Source organism: Phodopus roborovskii, unplaced genomic scaffold (assembly GCF_943737965.1).
Source record: "Phodopus roborovskii unplaced genomic scaffold, PHOROB, whole genome shotgun sequence".
Taxonomy (NCBI): Eukaryota; Metazoa; Chordata; class Mammalia; order Rodentia; family Cricetidae; genus Phodopus; species Phodopus roborovskii.
In genome coordinates, this window is record NW_026126605.1 from 473863 (window position 1) to 491650 (window position 17788).

General features: G+C 38.8%; 1 protein-coding gene across 4 annotated transcripts in view; it reads right to left on the reverse strand.

The window, feature by feature from the left end:
• Nr3c2 (nuclear receptor subfamily 3 group C member 2) overlaps window positions 1–17788 on the reverse strand; it is a 332687-nt gene that overhangs the window by 91266 nt on the left and 223633 nt on the right. For all 4 annotated transcript variants that reach the window (XM_051205915.1, XM_051205914.1, XM_051205913.1 and 1 more), the window contains exon 4: window positions 8870–8986. In XM_051205915.1, the coding sequence (XP_051061872.1) occupies window positions 8870–8986 (117 nt within the window). The remainder of the gene's footprint in view (window positions 1–8869; window positions 8987–17788) is intronic.

Below are 17788 nucleotides of genomic sequence, written 5' to 3' on the forward strand. Positions count from 1 at the left end.
GAGAGAGAGAGAGAGAGAGAGAGATCTTTCCTCAGATAAATTTTCCCCTGTCCCCTGCTCTCTCCCCTTCCTTTTACCCTTTGCCAGCCATTCTCTGCCACTGTTTCATCATTACATCTTTTTTTTCCCCATCACCTCTCCATTTTAGTTTTAAGGGGTTTCAAGCAGGGTGTGAAGGATGTCTTACTCATTCTCTCTCCCTCCTTCCTGTTCAGTGGGCAACTGCTTTGAGTGTCTCGTTCAGTGTCATTAGTTTTAAGCATCCATTCTTGGCTCAAAATTGTGAATACCTTATTTCCTTTAAAATGTTCACATTACTAATAAACAGGAAATGCAACCAATGCATCCATTATCCCACTCCACTGACATCTTTCCCTGGCCTCTCGACTCTTGAAGCTCTCCCCACATTATGTGGAGCTGTAATCACAGAACAAAAACGCCTAAATAATTTTGCTTAGTCTCAGTAGTTTTTCCATATAAGTCACATTTTTACCGAAAACATTTCATGAGGTTCTAAACATCCATATTCATAATTCTACTAGGCAAATAATAGTGTAGCATGAGCCTGGCTTCGGGGTGCCCACAGCTTTGCCCCCACTCTCACCAGGAATGCATTGTGGGATTCTGCATGCATTCCAAGCACTATGTCCTTTGGTTTTGTCACCTTGCTACCACTTGTATCCAACGCAATCGTGACACCTTGAATCACTGTGCCTGACATGTGCTTTCCAGAGAGAAGAAGGTGGACTTGGACTCCATGCAGTTACCAGTTATACTTCCCGAGAAGTAGAACTTCGGGTGGATGGTAGAAGTAACACGTACTGTGGCCCACAAGGTCTAATATATTCCTATTCCTGTTCTTTGGGTCATATTTTTTTTTAATTTACAGGAAAATATTATTTAACTACTCTAGAATCTTCATTAAAGGAATGTGAAAACTTTCTTGTGCTCCTTGAGGAGATTGAAAGAAATTAGGTGTGGTGTGGCTGATAAGAGTAAAGAAGAGATGATTAGGACCCTGGATTCCATTATACAATTCTGTACTGATAGGATCTTGGACTTCAGGTTCCATTTCTCTAAAGCAGATAGAAAGGAAAAGAAAGATCCCTTACATCTTCTTGCTGCTCTGTGGTCAGGGAACAGTTCAGCTAGGAACACTGGGGAGGATTTCTGGGTCTGAGGGCCAATTAGCTGCAGTTCTGCGCTCCATATATTTAAAGGAAAAGGCAACTCCTGTGTAGAGCACTGGACGTGAGAGCAAAGGGATGGATTCCTTTGGAAGAGTCTCCAGAAGGTAGCAGGTCCTCCTGCACGTTGCTGAGGACTTTAAGATCTAGTAACATGGGCACTAGTCAGCCTGGCAGGCTCAGGCTGGGGTCAGGAGAAACAGTGCTTTTCCTTTCCACTTCTCTGTTGATACTCTCACATCCTTTGCTGTATTTTCTTTTTCAAGCAGCCTGAAGCTCAGCAGGACTTTAAAGAAAGGAAATGGTACTCAAGGCAGGAGGGAGCCAGAGGGTCTAGAGAAAAGGGTGCATTTTACAGCTTTAACTTTTGAGCAAATCTACCTGCCTACCCTCTTGCCTTTCTTCTTTCCTTCCTTCCTTCCTTCCTTCCTTCCTTCCTTCCTTCCTTCCTTCCTTCTTTCCTTCCTTCCTTCCTTCCCTTCCCTTCTCTTTTCTCCCTTCCTCTCCCTTTCCTCTTTCCTTCCCTTCCCTTACTTTCCCCCCTTCCCTCCCTCCCTCCTTCCTAACAGAGGTAACTTTGGGAGGATGGTCAGGAGTACCAGTAAATCAACTTTCAGCACCAGGAAATAATGACACCAAAGTAACTTGGACCTTGTTCCCTGAGTCACCATCATTAGCAGAAATTTTCCACGTGGTATATGGTGCCTTAGCAGCTGCCTTACCCCTCAGAGAGCATTACTCTGACCTGGATGACATAGCCCGAGAAGCTAGAGCACATCTGAAAAGGTCTGAACCTAATACACAGTTTTAATCATAGCAATTGCTTTACATTAAAAGTTAAACACCCCATCATCTTGCAACAGGATAAAACCATTTGTGTTTTCTGTTATAAATGGAAATAAAAAGCAAGGCTTGGGAAGAAATTATGAGGAAAAAAAGAAGAGGGGGGATAAGAAGGAGAAGGAAGAAGAGGACAAGGAGGAGGAGGAATAGGAAGAGGAGGAGGAGAAGGAGGAGGAGGAAAAGAAGGAAGAGGAGGAAGAGGAGGAAGAGGAAGAGGAGGATGGAGAGGAGAAGGAAGAGGAGGAAGAGGAAGAAGAGGAGGATGAAGAGGAGAAGGAGGAGGAGGAAGGTAGGTTATCAACTGAACAATGCTGAGTATCCATCCACAGAAGTCCTTAAACTCCAACCTTAATCCGAAGAGAACAACTTTCCTGTCAGTCTCCATGCTTCACATCGCTTGCTCTCTACCATCAGTGGCATCAAGAATCAAAGAAGGTTCTCCCTGTGTATACTGGAGCCAAGAACTAATCACAAGTTCTGTATCATGTCCTTTGCCATGGTTTACTTGCTTACCAGTGGTCACAGGTACAGGGAAGACACCTGTGTGCTATGGCGCTCTTCTTAGATATCGAGTCAATCTGAACCATAGCATTCCACTCTGTATGGCAGAATGATGCCAGGCTCGGGCTTGCTTCCAGGAGCACAGATATGAGTGGTTGGGGTGTGTGCCAGCTCTGTGGCTTGACAATGCATTAATTAACTCACTGCTAAAATGGACACATTAATAGCCATGCCATGACATTTAGCTGGGAGAGCAAACAGAAGATGTTTTATAAGGTGCTGCTGGGGCTCAGAAAGTGAAATCTCAATATTGTGGAACATTATGTTAACTATGTAAAGATGTGTCACATTTGTTTATGCTGTCTAATATTACTTTAACTGTGTAAAGATGAATTACATTTGTTTATGATATATTTGTTTTACAATGTAAGGATTTGTTACATTTGTTTTACCTTGCCTGCCTAAGGCACCTGATTGGTCTAAAAAAAAAAAAAAAAAAAAAAAAAAAAAAAAAAACTGACTACCCAGCCAATAGCTAGGCAGGAAAGGGATTGGTAAAGATGGTGGACAGAGAGAATAAGTAGGAGAAAAGAAGAGAACAAGGGAGAAAGGGAGGGACATGACCAGGGGCAGAAGCCAGTCAGCTGACAGCCAGACACTAGATGAAGCAAAAAGTAAGATATACACAAAGAAGGAAATAAAAGTAAAAAAAAGACCCAAGGCAAAAACATAGATGGAGTTACAAGAACTAGCAGGAAACATGCCTAAGCTAAGGCCATTTGTCATGATTTGGGAGCTGGTTAGTGGCTCAAAAGAAAAAGCCTGGGACACCCTTCAGTGTGGCAGTTGTATATACTGAGGGTTTTGGGTTGAGAACCAAGGTGTCTTGGACCATTTCCCGTACTGTTTCCTGTCCTTTCTTTTGCTACCAAATGCAGAGGGGTTACCTCTGAAACTCTTTTAAGGACTCAGAACAGGAATACATAAAAAAGAAACATAGTTTCCTTCTACCGTTTCCCTGAATATTCATCCAAGGAAGAACAAGTTCACAGCTCAGAAGAAATCTCAGGTCAAACATTGCATCAGTATGCAGGAAAGGTGTCCCAAGCAACTTCATTTCCTCTATTTATTTACTCTCCTTATAAAGATACCCATATGAACTTTCCCACATAACCCTTGTTTGATACATAGGGTGTGGGGGAGTTCTTTCATCTTTACAATGCACAGAAGCCATTGGAAATGAAGTCATTCATTTATCCAACATGGACCTATGGAATATGAATAGTATGTCATTAGGGATAGAGGAATTAAAAATATCCAGAAATGAAACAATCCTTTGGTAGAATTTAAAAATAGTGCTAAACATTTAAATCTTGCTTTCCAGGAGTTGCTTTTTCTGACAAGAAACTCAAAATTGGAGGCGTGGTCCCAGCCACAGTGTTTGGGGGAAGCTGTAGGATCTTCAAGACACAGGTTGCAGTAAGGGCTTTTCAGAATGTGGGTCTCAGACACCTTCTTTGTTTTTGTTGCCATGGTTTTACCTCATGCCACTGTCATGACCTACTGCCTCACCACACCTCAAAAGTATAATCATAAACTGAAAGCTGTACAACTGTGAGCCCAAACAAACCTTTCATCTTTGTTAGCTTATTGTCTTAATAATGTGTTACAGTATCAGAAAACTGACAACACTTTCAACACCCAGGGTACACACTGAGTGACCACTTCCTTCTTACTGTGAAGGTACTCATTGCCACAATCCAGTCCACAGTTATAGGAAATCAGATCACATTATGATTGGTTTAATAAAGAACTGAATGGCCAATAGCTATGCAGGAGGGGATAGGTGGGACTTCTGGGCAGAAAGAGGAACTATGGATGAATCTAGGTGTATGTGCATACAAGATGCCAGAGAAATGTGGAGAGAGTTGGATGTATGGAATAGAACAGAGGTTAAAAAAAAAAACAAAAGCAAAACAAAACAAAACCCATAAAAAAAAAAAAAAAACAAAACACATGGCAGAACGTAGTTTAAAATAAACAGATTAAGTTATTAAGAACTAGTTGGGAACAAGTCTAAGTCTAAGCTAAAGGCAGTCAGTGTGTTTCTTAGCACTAGATAAAAACAAAACAAAACAAAAACCCAAAAGCCAACCAACCAAATAAACAAAAACCTAACTTCCCAGAGCTTGGGCAGAGGCACAGGCTCCAGTCCGGGCCCACAGGCATAAGACCTGGCTCTCAGGGATCTACAGGGGCAGAACCAGCCACCATCACCATGTGCTAAACTGAGCTGTGCAGAGGGTATCCTAGCCACCACCTAACTGTTTAAGGTTGGGTCATGAGGTCGAAGAAACAATGCTGATACAAAGAAATAACAAGCCAGATCCAGGTCAAGAAAACCTCTAAACAGACACAGTGTATGCTTGAAAATGTTCTTAGATGCTGAAGAAATAAAAGAAAATGGGTATAGACAGTCATAGATAGATATAAATGGTTTTTAAAATAATAGTCTTTAAAGAAAAGAGTAACATAACATAAAAAGTGAGCCAAGTAAGGATGGGAAATGCCCAGGTCGTCTGGGTCCTGTATGGAGCTTTGTTGACTTTGAATTTTTTGAATACTGATGAGTGAAGTACAAATTCTACTGAGATACATTGGACTGTAAAAAAAAAAAAAAAAAAAAAAAAAAAACTACTGAATAAACCATCCTATATATTTTGAGAAAGTCTTAATCTTAAGATGGAAGTCAGGAAATGTGTTGCATTGCGGAAGAGACTATGCTTTTATTTCCACAGGAAACAAAAAGCTATGGATTTCTTCAAAATTAATAAAGATCAGATTTGACTGGGGGAGACCTGAAAATCTTGGCTGCAGGCAGCAAAGAATAAACCAAGAAAAGCTACAAGATAGGTAACATATAGGCTGATCTCTTTACATGGGAACAGCTCTGAGATGGGATGAGACGTGATAAATCTTGGCTACAGAGTCCTCATGACTATTATTAATGCTATCCTTTCATATGGCATGGACAGAGGTTTATATTATAGTTTAGTTATGCAGTCCAAATGGACTTATAATGTTGAGAGATGCCTTTTATCTGCTCAAACACAGAACAGTGAATCATCTTTCATTAACTTATGTTTACCACACATTCTACACTTGTATTAATGCAGATATGCATGCTACTTTTAAATGTTTGTGTATTTTCAGTGGAAAAAAAAAACGGACCAGTCATCAATGAAGACTAATAGCCCAGGTGATCCAGCCTCTCAGAATGCCTGTGCTACAGTTCCCTCAAAAATCTACATCCAGAACAATTTCAAAGCTGCCTACTGAAACAGTCCAGTCTCATAGACTATTCAGCTATGATTCAGATACAACCTGCACTTTCCTATCACACTGAGACTAGACCACAGCTAGCTCTTTTAGGACTTGGCCATTATCTCAGTTTCTTCAGTGTGCCCTAAATATACCACCTCTCCCAGTAAACAAGAAGCAACCTACAGAACACAACACCCACATTCCCAAGAGGCAGGGCGGTGGTTTTGGATCATTCAGTGGATTGTTGATGTTTATCAACATTTAGGGGGTTAGTTGCAAGTTGTTATTGGTCATGTGCAAGGAGGAAACTAAGCAAATGAGATTAGATTCAGGGATTTTTTTTGAAAAGATAAAGAAGGGGAGACGTAGGAATGACAGTATATCCAGTTTCAGGATGGCCAAGCAGTCTAAGGCATTGTGTTCAGGAATGATAGTATAAAATCATAGATTACAGAATCTATTTTTAATGTAAAAGGCAACTGTGATATCAACTATTTTTACATTGGTATGGATTTTTGTATATTGATACAAGTTTAAGGTTATTTTTGTTGTAACATACTGTATATGTTTCTACTCTTGTTTAAGGTATTGTACCTATGCAGCTCATTTAAAAATGTAATGTATCGTTCTAGTCCTCGAAAGCCATTATTAAAATTATTTAGGATAATTAAGAAATGTAGGTTAGTAGTCATCCATAACAATCGAACTTGTAGCCATGTTAGGTATATTTTGAAGAACCTCCATATGGAGTTTGCTTCTTTTGTGGCAAAGTTAGCCACTGGGCAATAAACTTCCCTTGCCTCCATGACTTAGAGTATCCTATCTATACTGGACACAAAAGAAGGTGATTGCTGAACCCTGCCAAGACAAAGTATGACAGTCCTTCAAAAATTCCTGCTTCACAGAAAAGTCTTTCAGATATTCTAGGCCTATAGCCAGAAGATGGGTGCCCCAACATCACAGAAGAACCTAGGGTGACTGTCTAGACATCCAGTTGTTTCTGTTATTTCTATAGTTTTAGAAGTTGATGGCTCTACACTTCCTGTTTACTCAGGTAATATTTTTATCCTTCTCGAGTCTCTGATGAAGCTGAAGACTAGATAGTTATACAGTTTCCCTTGTTACCAAATTCAGAACAGAAACTCACAAAAGAGGTATAAAATGTGTAAGGTTGAGAGACATAAAAGCTTAAGTTGTTTATATAAGAAAATGTTTTAAGGTCTAAAATGGTATTTGTAGGATGGTATTACAAGTTATGATAAGAAGTGAATTAAGTACAAAACTTTGGTTTCACTAAAATAGGACAGATTTTCCAAGAATTTACAAAATACAAGTGGACTGGACATTGTACACTGTGAATGTAATTCTTTTTTTTTTCTTGCAGTAATTTTTCAGGTATTTTCAAAGGTAGGATTTAATAAAGTTATAACTGAAGAATCATATAAAAGATTTTTTTGTATGAAAACCATGTAAGGTAGATATGGAAATGTCTAAACTCTAAATAATATTTCAATAACAAGCTTATTTCATAATTATTTATTTATCTTTAAAAATGCTATATAATTATAAAGTATAATTAATAACTAACAATAATTACCACAATACAATAGAATGATGGCTCCAGAGCCCCACTAACACAAAGAGGTAATAATTTGTCTATGTATTTAAAGGAAAGAAAATGCAGTAGCAATAATTTTGCGGGGGCGGGGTACTGAAAGGAATTTTTTTCTTATCCTCCACAAAAAAATAGACTTAAATTTTGATACCTGTTGTTAAATACTTCTCAAACGTAATTCTTACCTGATAATTTTTCTTATCGTATATAGTTTTACTATGTTAGAGTTAAGACCTTTCCCTTTCATTTAGACAAAAAGGAGAATGTTGCACGATATTTTGTTTTTATCACACTATGTGAAAATGTGTCACTGTTTTATTTTGACTGGTTTAATAGAGAGGTAAAAGTCCAATAGCTAGGCAGGAGAGATTAGGTGGGATTACTGGGAAGAGGAAGGAATTCCAAATGAACCTGGCTATGCAAAATATACCAGTGAGATGTAAGAGAGGTAAAAAGCCACATGGCAGATTATTAGAATCAGGCTGATTTAAGTTATAAGAGCAAGTTGGGAACAAACCTAAGCTAAAAGCCAAACATTCATAGTTAATAATAGTCTATGTCATTATTTGGGTGCTGGAGGTCCAATAGAGTCTGAAAAGTAAGACTCATTCTACTTCTCAACAGGTAGAAGGTTAAGGATGCTAGGCACAGGCCACATCACATTAGCCATGAGCAAATCCATTCATCAAGACAAAAGGAGAATGAAGTTGTACTCTATTATATTTTTTCTAATGTTTTATTTCTTTTAGATACGTAACGTGTACACAATACAGGGTTCTAATGTAACATAAGATTCTAAGGCTCATGGGATATATGGTAGCAATCGGTTCTTCTTCCTATACAGTCTATTGTTTTTCTAAAATAGATAAACAATCTATAGTATAGAAATATCCTATTTTGCAACATTAATTTGTTTTTGCTGAACATTCATGTGGCTATAAGTCTGTATTAATGCATATAAACCTCACTTGGTTTTATTACAAAACTACAAAAGTGTTGGTTCTAAGTCCTTAATTCTTTCCACTTCTTTTGGTGAGCCAGTACTATTTTGCAGTAATTTTCTCTTCCATATGTTGCTCTTGGCATTAAGAACATGTTCCTATATATCACATGCTATCATCTAAAGAGACCGAGATGACAATTGTCATGCATAATTTTATGCAAAAAAGTAATCTTTTTTTTTTTTTTTGCGCTAAAGATGCAATTCTTAAAACTTAGCAAACTATAGCCATCTCCTTTTAATTCCAGTCAGGAAATATTTCCCTGTGAAAACACATCACATGAAAACAGATCTTTGTTTTGTGGATCTTTAGACATTTCACTTCACATTAGCCCTGCCTTTGCTTTTGGCAGTTTGAGGATTCTACATTGCACATCAAGCTAAGCCCACAGCACTTACCTCCCAAATTCATACCAGCTTGAAGACATTTCTGGAGTCTACAGGCAGGACAGTTCTTTCGCCGAATCTTATCAATGATGCAGTCGTTCCTTCCAGCACATAAATAGTTGTGTTGCCCTGATTTAATAATAAAAAGTATGTTAAAACAACAGAGACCAGACTAGAATAAAATATGAACAAGTACAATCAGAATAGGACTCTTTTTCCTTCTTATTTGGACATTTCTTCTTCAACACAATAGGAAAAGACAGGTTTATGGATAACAGAGGCAAGAGGATGGCAACTTACCACCACTAAGAGTTTACTTCCCTGTACTGACACTGTATGGCAAACAGACAGTTACACAGGAAGAAGAGTCACACCCTTCCGCTATTTGACTTTGCTAATGGCTGCATGCACTATGCATTTCCATCAAACATTATAGGCAAATACCTATTATGCTGGCTAGTCTTATGTCACCTTGTCAGATTAGAGTTATCTGAAAGCAGGGAACTTCAATTGAGAAAATGCCTATAAGATATGGCTGTAAGGCATTTTCTTCATTTGTGACTGATGGAGGAAGTCCCGGCCTATTGTGGGTGGTGCCATCCCTGGGCTGGTGATCCTGAGGTCTATAAAAAAGCAACCTGAGCAAGCCAGTGAGCAGCACCCCTCCATGGTTTCTGCATCAGCTCCTGCCTCTAGGATCCTGTCCTGTTTGTGCTCCTGTCTTGACTTCCTTCAATGGTGAATAGTAAATAACACCTTTCCTCCCCAAGTAGATTTTGGCCACAGTGTTTGTCTGTAGCAATAGAAATCCTGATTAAAGCACCTGATCACCACTGACACACACAATTTCACTACAGGGACTTCCAAATTCACACTAGGAAATGTTTGTCTTTCATTCTATGAGACTACCTAGAACTAAACACAAATCACATGTGGACACAACACAACCTTACAGAGCAACACCTACTGGCAGAATATGGAATTGTATGTAGCCTAGCTCTACTATAGATTTGTTTATTAAAATATTCAGGGAATATCCAGGAGGTCTCAGGTACTTCTTGAAGCAACGAGGAGGCAACAAGGAACCAGGCAGACCAAAGGCACTGCCGTGTTAACTTTCATCCGACCAGGAGGAAAAAAAGAGACAACAGACAAGGTTGTCATATAAATGAATGGCTTTGACACTGTGCTGGAAGGAAAAGGAAAGGACACATTTCTCCTGGTGGGTAGAGTACACAGGAAGTCCTCACTACAAGGTGATTTTTTTAAACAGAAGTGTAAAGGCCCTTCAATGTACCTGTGGGGCACCCAGCCAGAGGGAAAAACAAGGTGGAAAATGGGTACTGGGACTGGATGGTTTCAGGAAGAGTATGGTTACAACAGTGTCTGACTGAACAGAGGGATGAGTGACAGAAAAGTGGCCTGGGTGTCCAGGGCTAACACAAGCCTGTCTGGAGGGCCTTAGAGGTCACAGTATAACAACAGCTTTGGGCACTATTCTGGGTGATAGGAGAAGCCACTGGACTTGTGAGCTTAAAGCAGGACCACTCTGGTTGCTGTATGGAAAACTGACTGCAGTGGGTTAAGGAAAAAGGCTGGAGATCTGTGCAGATACTACATACTACATTTAGGGGAAGAATAAAGTTGTTTAATGGGTCAGTATGATGGGGTAAAAGTGGTCAGATTCTAGAGGAGTTCTGAAGTTAGATCAGCGATCAGCTAAGAGATGTTGAATTGGAGACTTAAGATTCTAGGCTAAGGGGCTAGGGACTTGTGGAAGTTACCCCATCTTAGTCTTGGGCAGGTCAGATGCTTCCAAGTAAAGGTGTTGGCAGTTACGCATCCAGGTATGGAGTGAGAAGAAGTCTGGGCCTGACATGTTGTCAGGTCAGGCTGTTATATAAGTCATGAGACAGTGTGAGAGCATATAAGAGGTGAGTGCAGACTGCAGAGAGGTCTGGGGCGACTCATGAACACAAGCGAATACAAGAGGGTCTCACTGATTACTATAACACAGTGGACAGGTTAGGTTAAACTCCTTTCTTCAGCCCATTACTGTCATGTCCCCTTGTTGATAATTTCTAATCATAGTAAGTATCCAACAAAAATAACACATATCTCCTAACACAATAAATCGCTTAAAATGATATTGGAGTGGTGGGACATGCCTACCACACATTCCAGGCAATTGTCACTACTGCCATTCTTCAGACAGAGAAGCACAAGCTAGAATCAGTAAAGTAACAGAATACAGAAGCATAAGGAAAATTCAAGAGACTTGGTGGTGCTGGTCTTCCCAAGGCCAGAGGGTTTTCTAAAGAGCAAGTTGGCTGTCGATATAATTTGCTGGTGGCCTAACAGTACGTGGAAAATGCTCTTTGGAAATGATAAACAATGGAGCATTCTTTGAGTAAAGCATGCTTGCTTTATTAGGCAGAATTCCCATTGGTAACTGGCATTCTGGGCCTTTCACATTGTATGAGAGTGAATGTCCAACCACAGGTTCATCTGTAATTCACAATGAACTAAGTCAACTTTAAAGGCTAAAGGAATAATGAAATGTAATTTTAATTTATTTCAATTCACCAAGGACTTATGGCTACAAGACATTTGCATGTGGCATTGGTCTCATGGGGTTTAAATTTATTTTCATTTCTATAGATTGGTGATAAAAGTAAACAAGTCTCAATGGTATATATGAATGAGCCAGAAATGGTCTCCATTTTCCATGTGCATGAAAGATGTTCTCTGGTTCTTCTTTTGAGAATGAATGGCTTTCAAAGGCTAGGTTGAATTTATGATGAGCATCCTTTAAAGATGCAGTATTCTATAACAACTGCAAGATGGTTTCCTTCCTGGGCTGTGTTCCATCCTGTCACATAGGACAGGAGAATTGCAGCAGACTACTGCAGACATCTTATAACAGATGCCAGACAATTTTGTTATATACTTTTTAGTTGTGCAAACATTAAAGAGTTGTAAATTTTAATTACAATTTTAAAAATGTGTATGGGTTTTGCCTATCTATCTGTACTCCATGTAGATCGATGGTACCTGGGGAGGCTACACGACGGTACTGGGTCTTTTGTAACTGGAATTACAATTGTCTGTGAACTATTCTGTGGTTGTCGGGAAGATCAGCCACTTAACCACTGAGCCATCCCTTTAGTTCTAACACTGAACATCCAAATTGTACTTATACAAATGTGTGATTTGTGTCTCAAATGTGTGATTTGTGTCTCATCCCTTAGTCCCTATATCATCAACAAGAACAGACTACAAAGGAGAATGCAGCTGGATGACTTCAAACCCATTAGTTTCCCTTATAAAGCCTGTGTTCTCTTAGTGCTAAGGTAGCTAATCCTGAAGAAGTCATGTTGTAGGCTATGTACAATAAATAATTTTGACAGAAATACTAAGACTGGCAGACAATCAGAATCCTGAGTAGACAATGGTGGCCAGGAACGACAGCCAAGGGACTCAGCAGTCACTCAGCAGGCCCTGGGATGCTACTGTGATTCCTGCTTACAGAACCTCAGGTCCTGATCCATGCTCCAAAAAGATAAATCTTAAGGTCATTTAACAGGGTTAGTAGAGTGGAAGTAGGGGCCACCATTAGAGGTCCCCATAAAAGTTCAGAGATCTCTATGGAAATAAGTAGCTATATACTAGTTGGCATACAGAGGAATAATTATGGGTTAAAAAGAAAGCTAAGTGGCTAAGAAAAATAAACTTGATTTATTATTGAGTTACATATCAATTATGAGGCCAATTCTGCATTTGGACAATGACATAATAGCCTACAGCAGGTCTTCTGCACATACTTATAAACTTTTTAGCAAAGGGCTGGGCTAAAAAAAATTACAGATGCCTAGGAGTGATGCAGGGAAACATTGCAGGGAAACTGACTACAGAAAAGAGAATGACTACCCTGCCCCCAGCCTTGTGAGCCACGTAGTACAAGACGACTAGAAACAAAGCCCCCCCCCCAAAAAGCCTTAATGTTACAAGAGTAAAGAGTAAAGACAGTCTTTGAGACTGTGGTAAAAGATGGAGAATGGCATGGCATGAAAAGAGGACTAACTGGCCAAGAGCATTTGCAGAGATTCTGAGTTCTGTTCCCAGCATTCATGTGATATTTTATGACTGTCTGTAACTCTAGTTCTTGGGAATCTGAGAAGCTTTTCTTTTTTCTTTTGTTTTTGTTTGGGTTTTGCCACTACAGGTATAAAGAATGCCCACTGTACCACTGTATCCATGGATGCATACAGATATTCACACATAAACAGATAAATATGGCCAAAAAAAATGGAGATTGAAGGAGAAATACTGGAAAGCAGGGTGTAAGACAGTTGGGTAAGAGACTCCAGAAGTGATCATGTGACATCAACTCAGTGTAAAGTACATTTAAGTCTGAAATAGGTGAGCAGGCATCTCAGTAGCTGCCTACCAAAGAGGACCAGCGCTCGAATCCCCCAAAAGTAGGAGACACAAAACCTTTCCAAAAGGTTCATGCCCTACAAAGAGATAAAGTACCACAGTTAGGGCAAAGTAGATTCCCCAAAAGTGAAAAGCAAATAAAACAAAGGCTCTACAGGTTCAAGGTATTTGCCAGTGATTTAACTGACAACTAGATTAAAATTCACCATCTTTCAGGAAAATACAACAAAACACAGAATCTTTAGAATAAGCAGACTATGATAACAATGTATAACATTATACAAACAGAAAAATATAAGCCAAAGTAAATAGAAAAAAAAAAGCAGTCAGTAAAAGACCTTCATGAATAACCTGAAGGCTGGAATAAGAAGCACCTGCAAGTTAGAATATGTTAAAAAAAAAAAAAAAAAAAGGATACACAAACAAAAGCAGACAGAAACTTAAGAAGTGAAACATGAAGCACTTAAATTACTGTGAAGAATTATCAGGATACTGGGTGTTCAACAAGAATGCATCAATGAAATTAAATAAATACAAACAGAAGTTGTTCAAAAGCACAAGGAGAAAATAATTTTAAAATAAGTGAATGAAACATCAGTAGTATGTGACAGCTAGCTCAAATTATTTAATACATGTGTAGAGTCCTAGAACAAAGGAAATAACAGATCAGAAATATGTGAAGATATCCTAATTTGATTTTTAACATCAAAAGGTAAATAGAAACAGAATAACCGAAGCAATACACAGCCAAATGTCTGAAATACAAAGATAAAATTCATAAATGCAGTTGGATATGGGGGAAAGCTATATTACCAAGAAGAACAAGACTGAGTAGTAATTATTTTTGATGGAAACAACTAAGGCCAGAGCTACTGAAACTGATAGCTGCTGGGAGAGGGAGAGTTAGTTGTCTTTAAGGTTTGGCGCCTGGGAAGTTGAACACACCAAAAAGATGCAGTGCTGTGTCAATTGTCAATCTTGAATTTTAAAAGTAGTTCTCCAAATCAAGGAGAAATGAAGATTTCTTTTTTTCCTTTGGATAAACAAGAGCTAAGAAAATTTGTCAGTGGTAGAACTGCATTGTAAGAAATAAAAAACAAAGATCTTCATGCTTAAGAAAATGGAATTTTAGGCATATAGAAAAAAACGAGAATTGAAAATAATAAATATTAGTGGAGAGGCTACCTTTAATCCCTTCCCAGATAATGAGATTGATGACTACCTTATATGCCATCCCAGAGCCTTTATCTAGTAGCTGATGGAAGCAAAAGCAGACACCCACAGCTAAATGCTGAGCCTAACTCCTGGAATCCAGTTGCAGAGAGAGAGAGAGAGAGGAGTGATGAGCAAAGAGGTCAAGATCAGGCTGGAGAAACCCACAAAACACCTGACCTGAACAAGGAGGAGCTCATGCACCCCAGTTTGATAGCTGAGAAACCAGCATAGAACCTACAGACCCCCTGAATGTGGGTGTCAGGTAGGAGGATTGGGCAGTCTATGGGGCTTCTGGTAGTGGATCAGTACCCTAGTATATGAATGGGCTTTGGGAGCCCACTCCCCATAGAGGGATACTCTCTCAGCCTAGACACATGGGGGAGGGCCTAGGCCCTGCCCTAAATGATATGACAGACTTTGAAGACTCCCCATGGAAGGCCTCACCCTCCCAGGGGAGCAGAAAAAGGATGGCCTGGGTTTAGTGGGGGGGTAGGGGAGGACAGGAGAGTGAAGAACTGGAATTGACATGTAAAACAACTTTGCTTCAAATGTAAATTAAAAAAAAATAAATACATGGGAAGATTTTAGAAAAATACTAAAAACACATTATGAGAGTTTCAAAATACACATATACAAAATATCTGTCCAGGCAATTCTAAGAATAGGCTATAAAGTGGGATATAAAAGAAAATTCCACTACTGTAAGTTTTGGGAGTTATATTTGAAATTATATACATACATGTATATATTAAATGGTATACATAACATATATACATAGTTGTATACACATATATAAATATGTGTGTATACACATATATTATCTTTAGCAGTGGTTCTCAATCAACGTTGCCTGTTATATAAGCATCACCTAAGAACTTATCAGGAATTTATATTCACTGTCCTGTTTTCTCTGAGATGGGGTGTTGAAGGGAGATGTCATTCTGTAAATGTTTCTCATGCTGGTTAATGAATAAAGCACTGTTGGCCAATAGGAAAGGAAGATAGGAGGGGCTAGGAGATAAGGAGGAAATAGGAAGGAGGAAGGAGGGTCAAGATGGAATCTGGAGAAAATAGAAGAGCCAGCCACCTCTCGCTGGTAAGACCATGTGGAAATTTTTAAGAAACTCTGCTAACAATTTATTGGTGTGTATGAGAGATGGCAATGGCAGTGACCACATCTCCAGGCCGGCAGCATGCTTTCTGGATGGTTGCGCAGACCAAGGCAGTGAGCACACCTTTCAGTGCTGGCAGTAAAAGTACCTGCCGCCATCTTTGGTAATCCGCAGCAGAAACAACTATGACTTTCATTTCAGCAATGTTGTTGTTTACCAGATAAAAGACTCGTGGCCATAAAAACATAAAAATTTACAGTAAAGACAGATTCATATTAAAATTCTAAAGGTTTACAGTGTGTTTTAAAATAAGGAGACATGGAAAAAAATAAAATGGGTTTAAAAAGACAAAGAGGAACTGGGTGTGGTGGCACACACCTTTAATCTCAGAACTTGAGAGACAGAGGCGAGCAGATCTCTATGATTTGCAAAGTAAACCTGGTATGCAGAATGAATTCCAGGACAGATAAAAGTTACACAGAGAAATCCTGTCTCAAAAAATAAAAAGTAAAATAGAGTAATAATAAAGCCACGTAAAGATGAAAAGCTCAGAGAAAATCTGTTTACTGTATGGTGTTACATTGTCTTTGCATTGTTTGACTGCTGAGGAAACAACAACTGTTAAAACAAATGCTGCTGGATTAATTCAATTTATATATTTTAAAAATGCTTTGACTCAAAAATTTAAGTCTAAGGACAAGTTACTGGGGGAAAGGATTTCTATTTTTGTTTCCACAGAAAATAAAAAGCTGTGGATTCCTTCCAGACTAATGTGGTTTGATCAAGCCAGGCCCCCTGAAACAGAGTCGTTGGTGATCCAACATTCAACATTCAAAGCAGCCTTGCAGACTACAACCAGGATTTCTGCGTCTTCTTAGGATTGCCCCATGACAGCACCCCTTACCAGCAGGAAGTAGTTTGGAAAGAACGATGCCCACATTCCCAAATATTGTCTATAAATGTTTGTTTTCATTTAAATGGAGTTGGTTATAAATGGGTAATGACCACAACCAATCTATTTTTAAAGGTAAAAAGGGGATTATGGTATAGATATGAATACTTTGTTTTGGAACGGATTTTCATTTATTGATAAAATTTAAGGTCAATTTTGTGATATGTATATTTCTCCTCTTGTTTAGGTATTGTGTTTATAGCTTATTTAGAAATGTAATGTATAATTCAATACAGATTATAGATAGTACCTATGATAGTCAAAGCTTAGAGTTAAGTTAGTTAGGTTTTTCAAGATACACAGAGATGTATTTAAGATAAATAGACATTCTTCAAACCTTTCAAAGACCTACAGAATATGGCATTTAAAATGGCTTAGGTTTTTTCTTGACAGTGAGACATAATTGCTCTTGGCAATACCACCTGCACCAGAAAGGAAGATGGACATTAAAAAAACATGTTATGGAGTTTGCCTCCAATATGGCAAGATTAGCCATGTGGACAAGATACTGCTCTTGTCTGGACTGTTTGACTTTGTGATGTATAAGCTGGACATGGAGGACCCACAGAAAAGTGATTGCTGATTCAAGATGGACATTGCTACAGAGTTCCTGCTTCATGGAAGAGTCTGCGAGACAGTATGCGGGACACAGAGAAAAGTGACTGACAAACTGCCAATACAAGAAGACAGTTTAAAGTTTCCCGCTTTGCTGAAGAGTCTGCCAGATACACTATGGCCCATGGGCTGAAGATGGAAGATTACAGAAGAACTTCGTGTGACCAGGCAGTGAGTTGTCTCTGCCATTTCTAGAGTTTATATACTATCCTTCTATGGTCTTTGAGGGAGTTGAAGACATATAGTTATGGTTATAGTTTTCCTTAGTATTAAAGATAAGTTACTTAGACTTTAGACACAAAGATAGGATAGATGATGGAATATTTTCTTCAAATCTTGCTAAATGTTAATGGACTAAATAGTGTTAACTGTGATTCTTATTTGATAACTGATATGTGATATATTTTGCTATGTTAAGGTTAAAACCCTTCTTTTTATTTAGACAGAAAAGAGGAGATGATGGGAGATGTCATTCTGTAAATGTTTCTCATGCTGGTTAATGAATAAAGCACTGTTGGCCAATAGGAAAGGAAGATAGGAGGGGCTAGGAGATGAGGAAATAGGAAGGAGGATCAAGATGGAATCTGGAGAGAATAG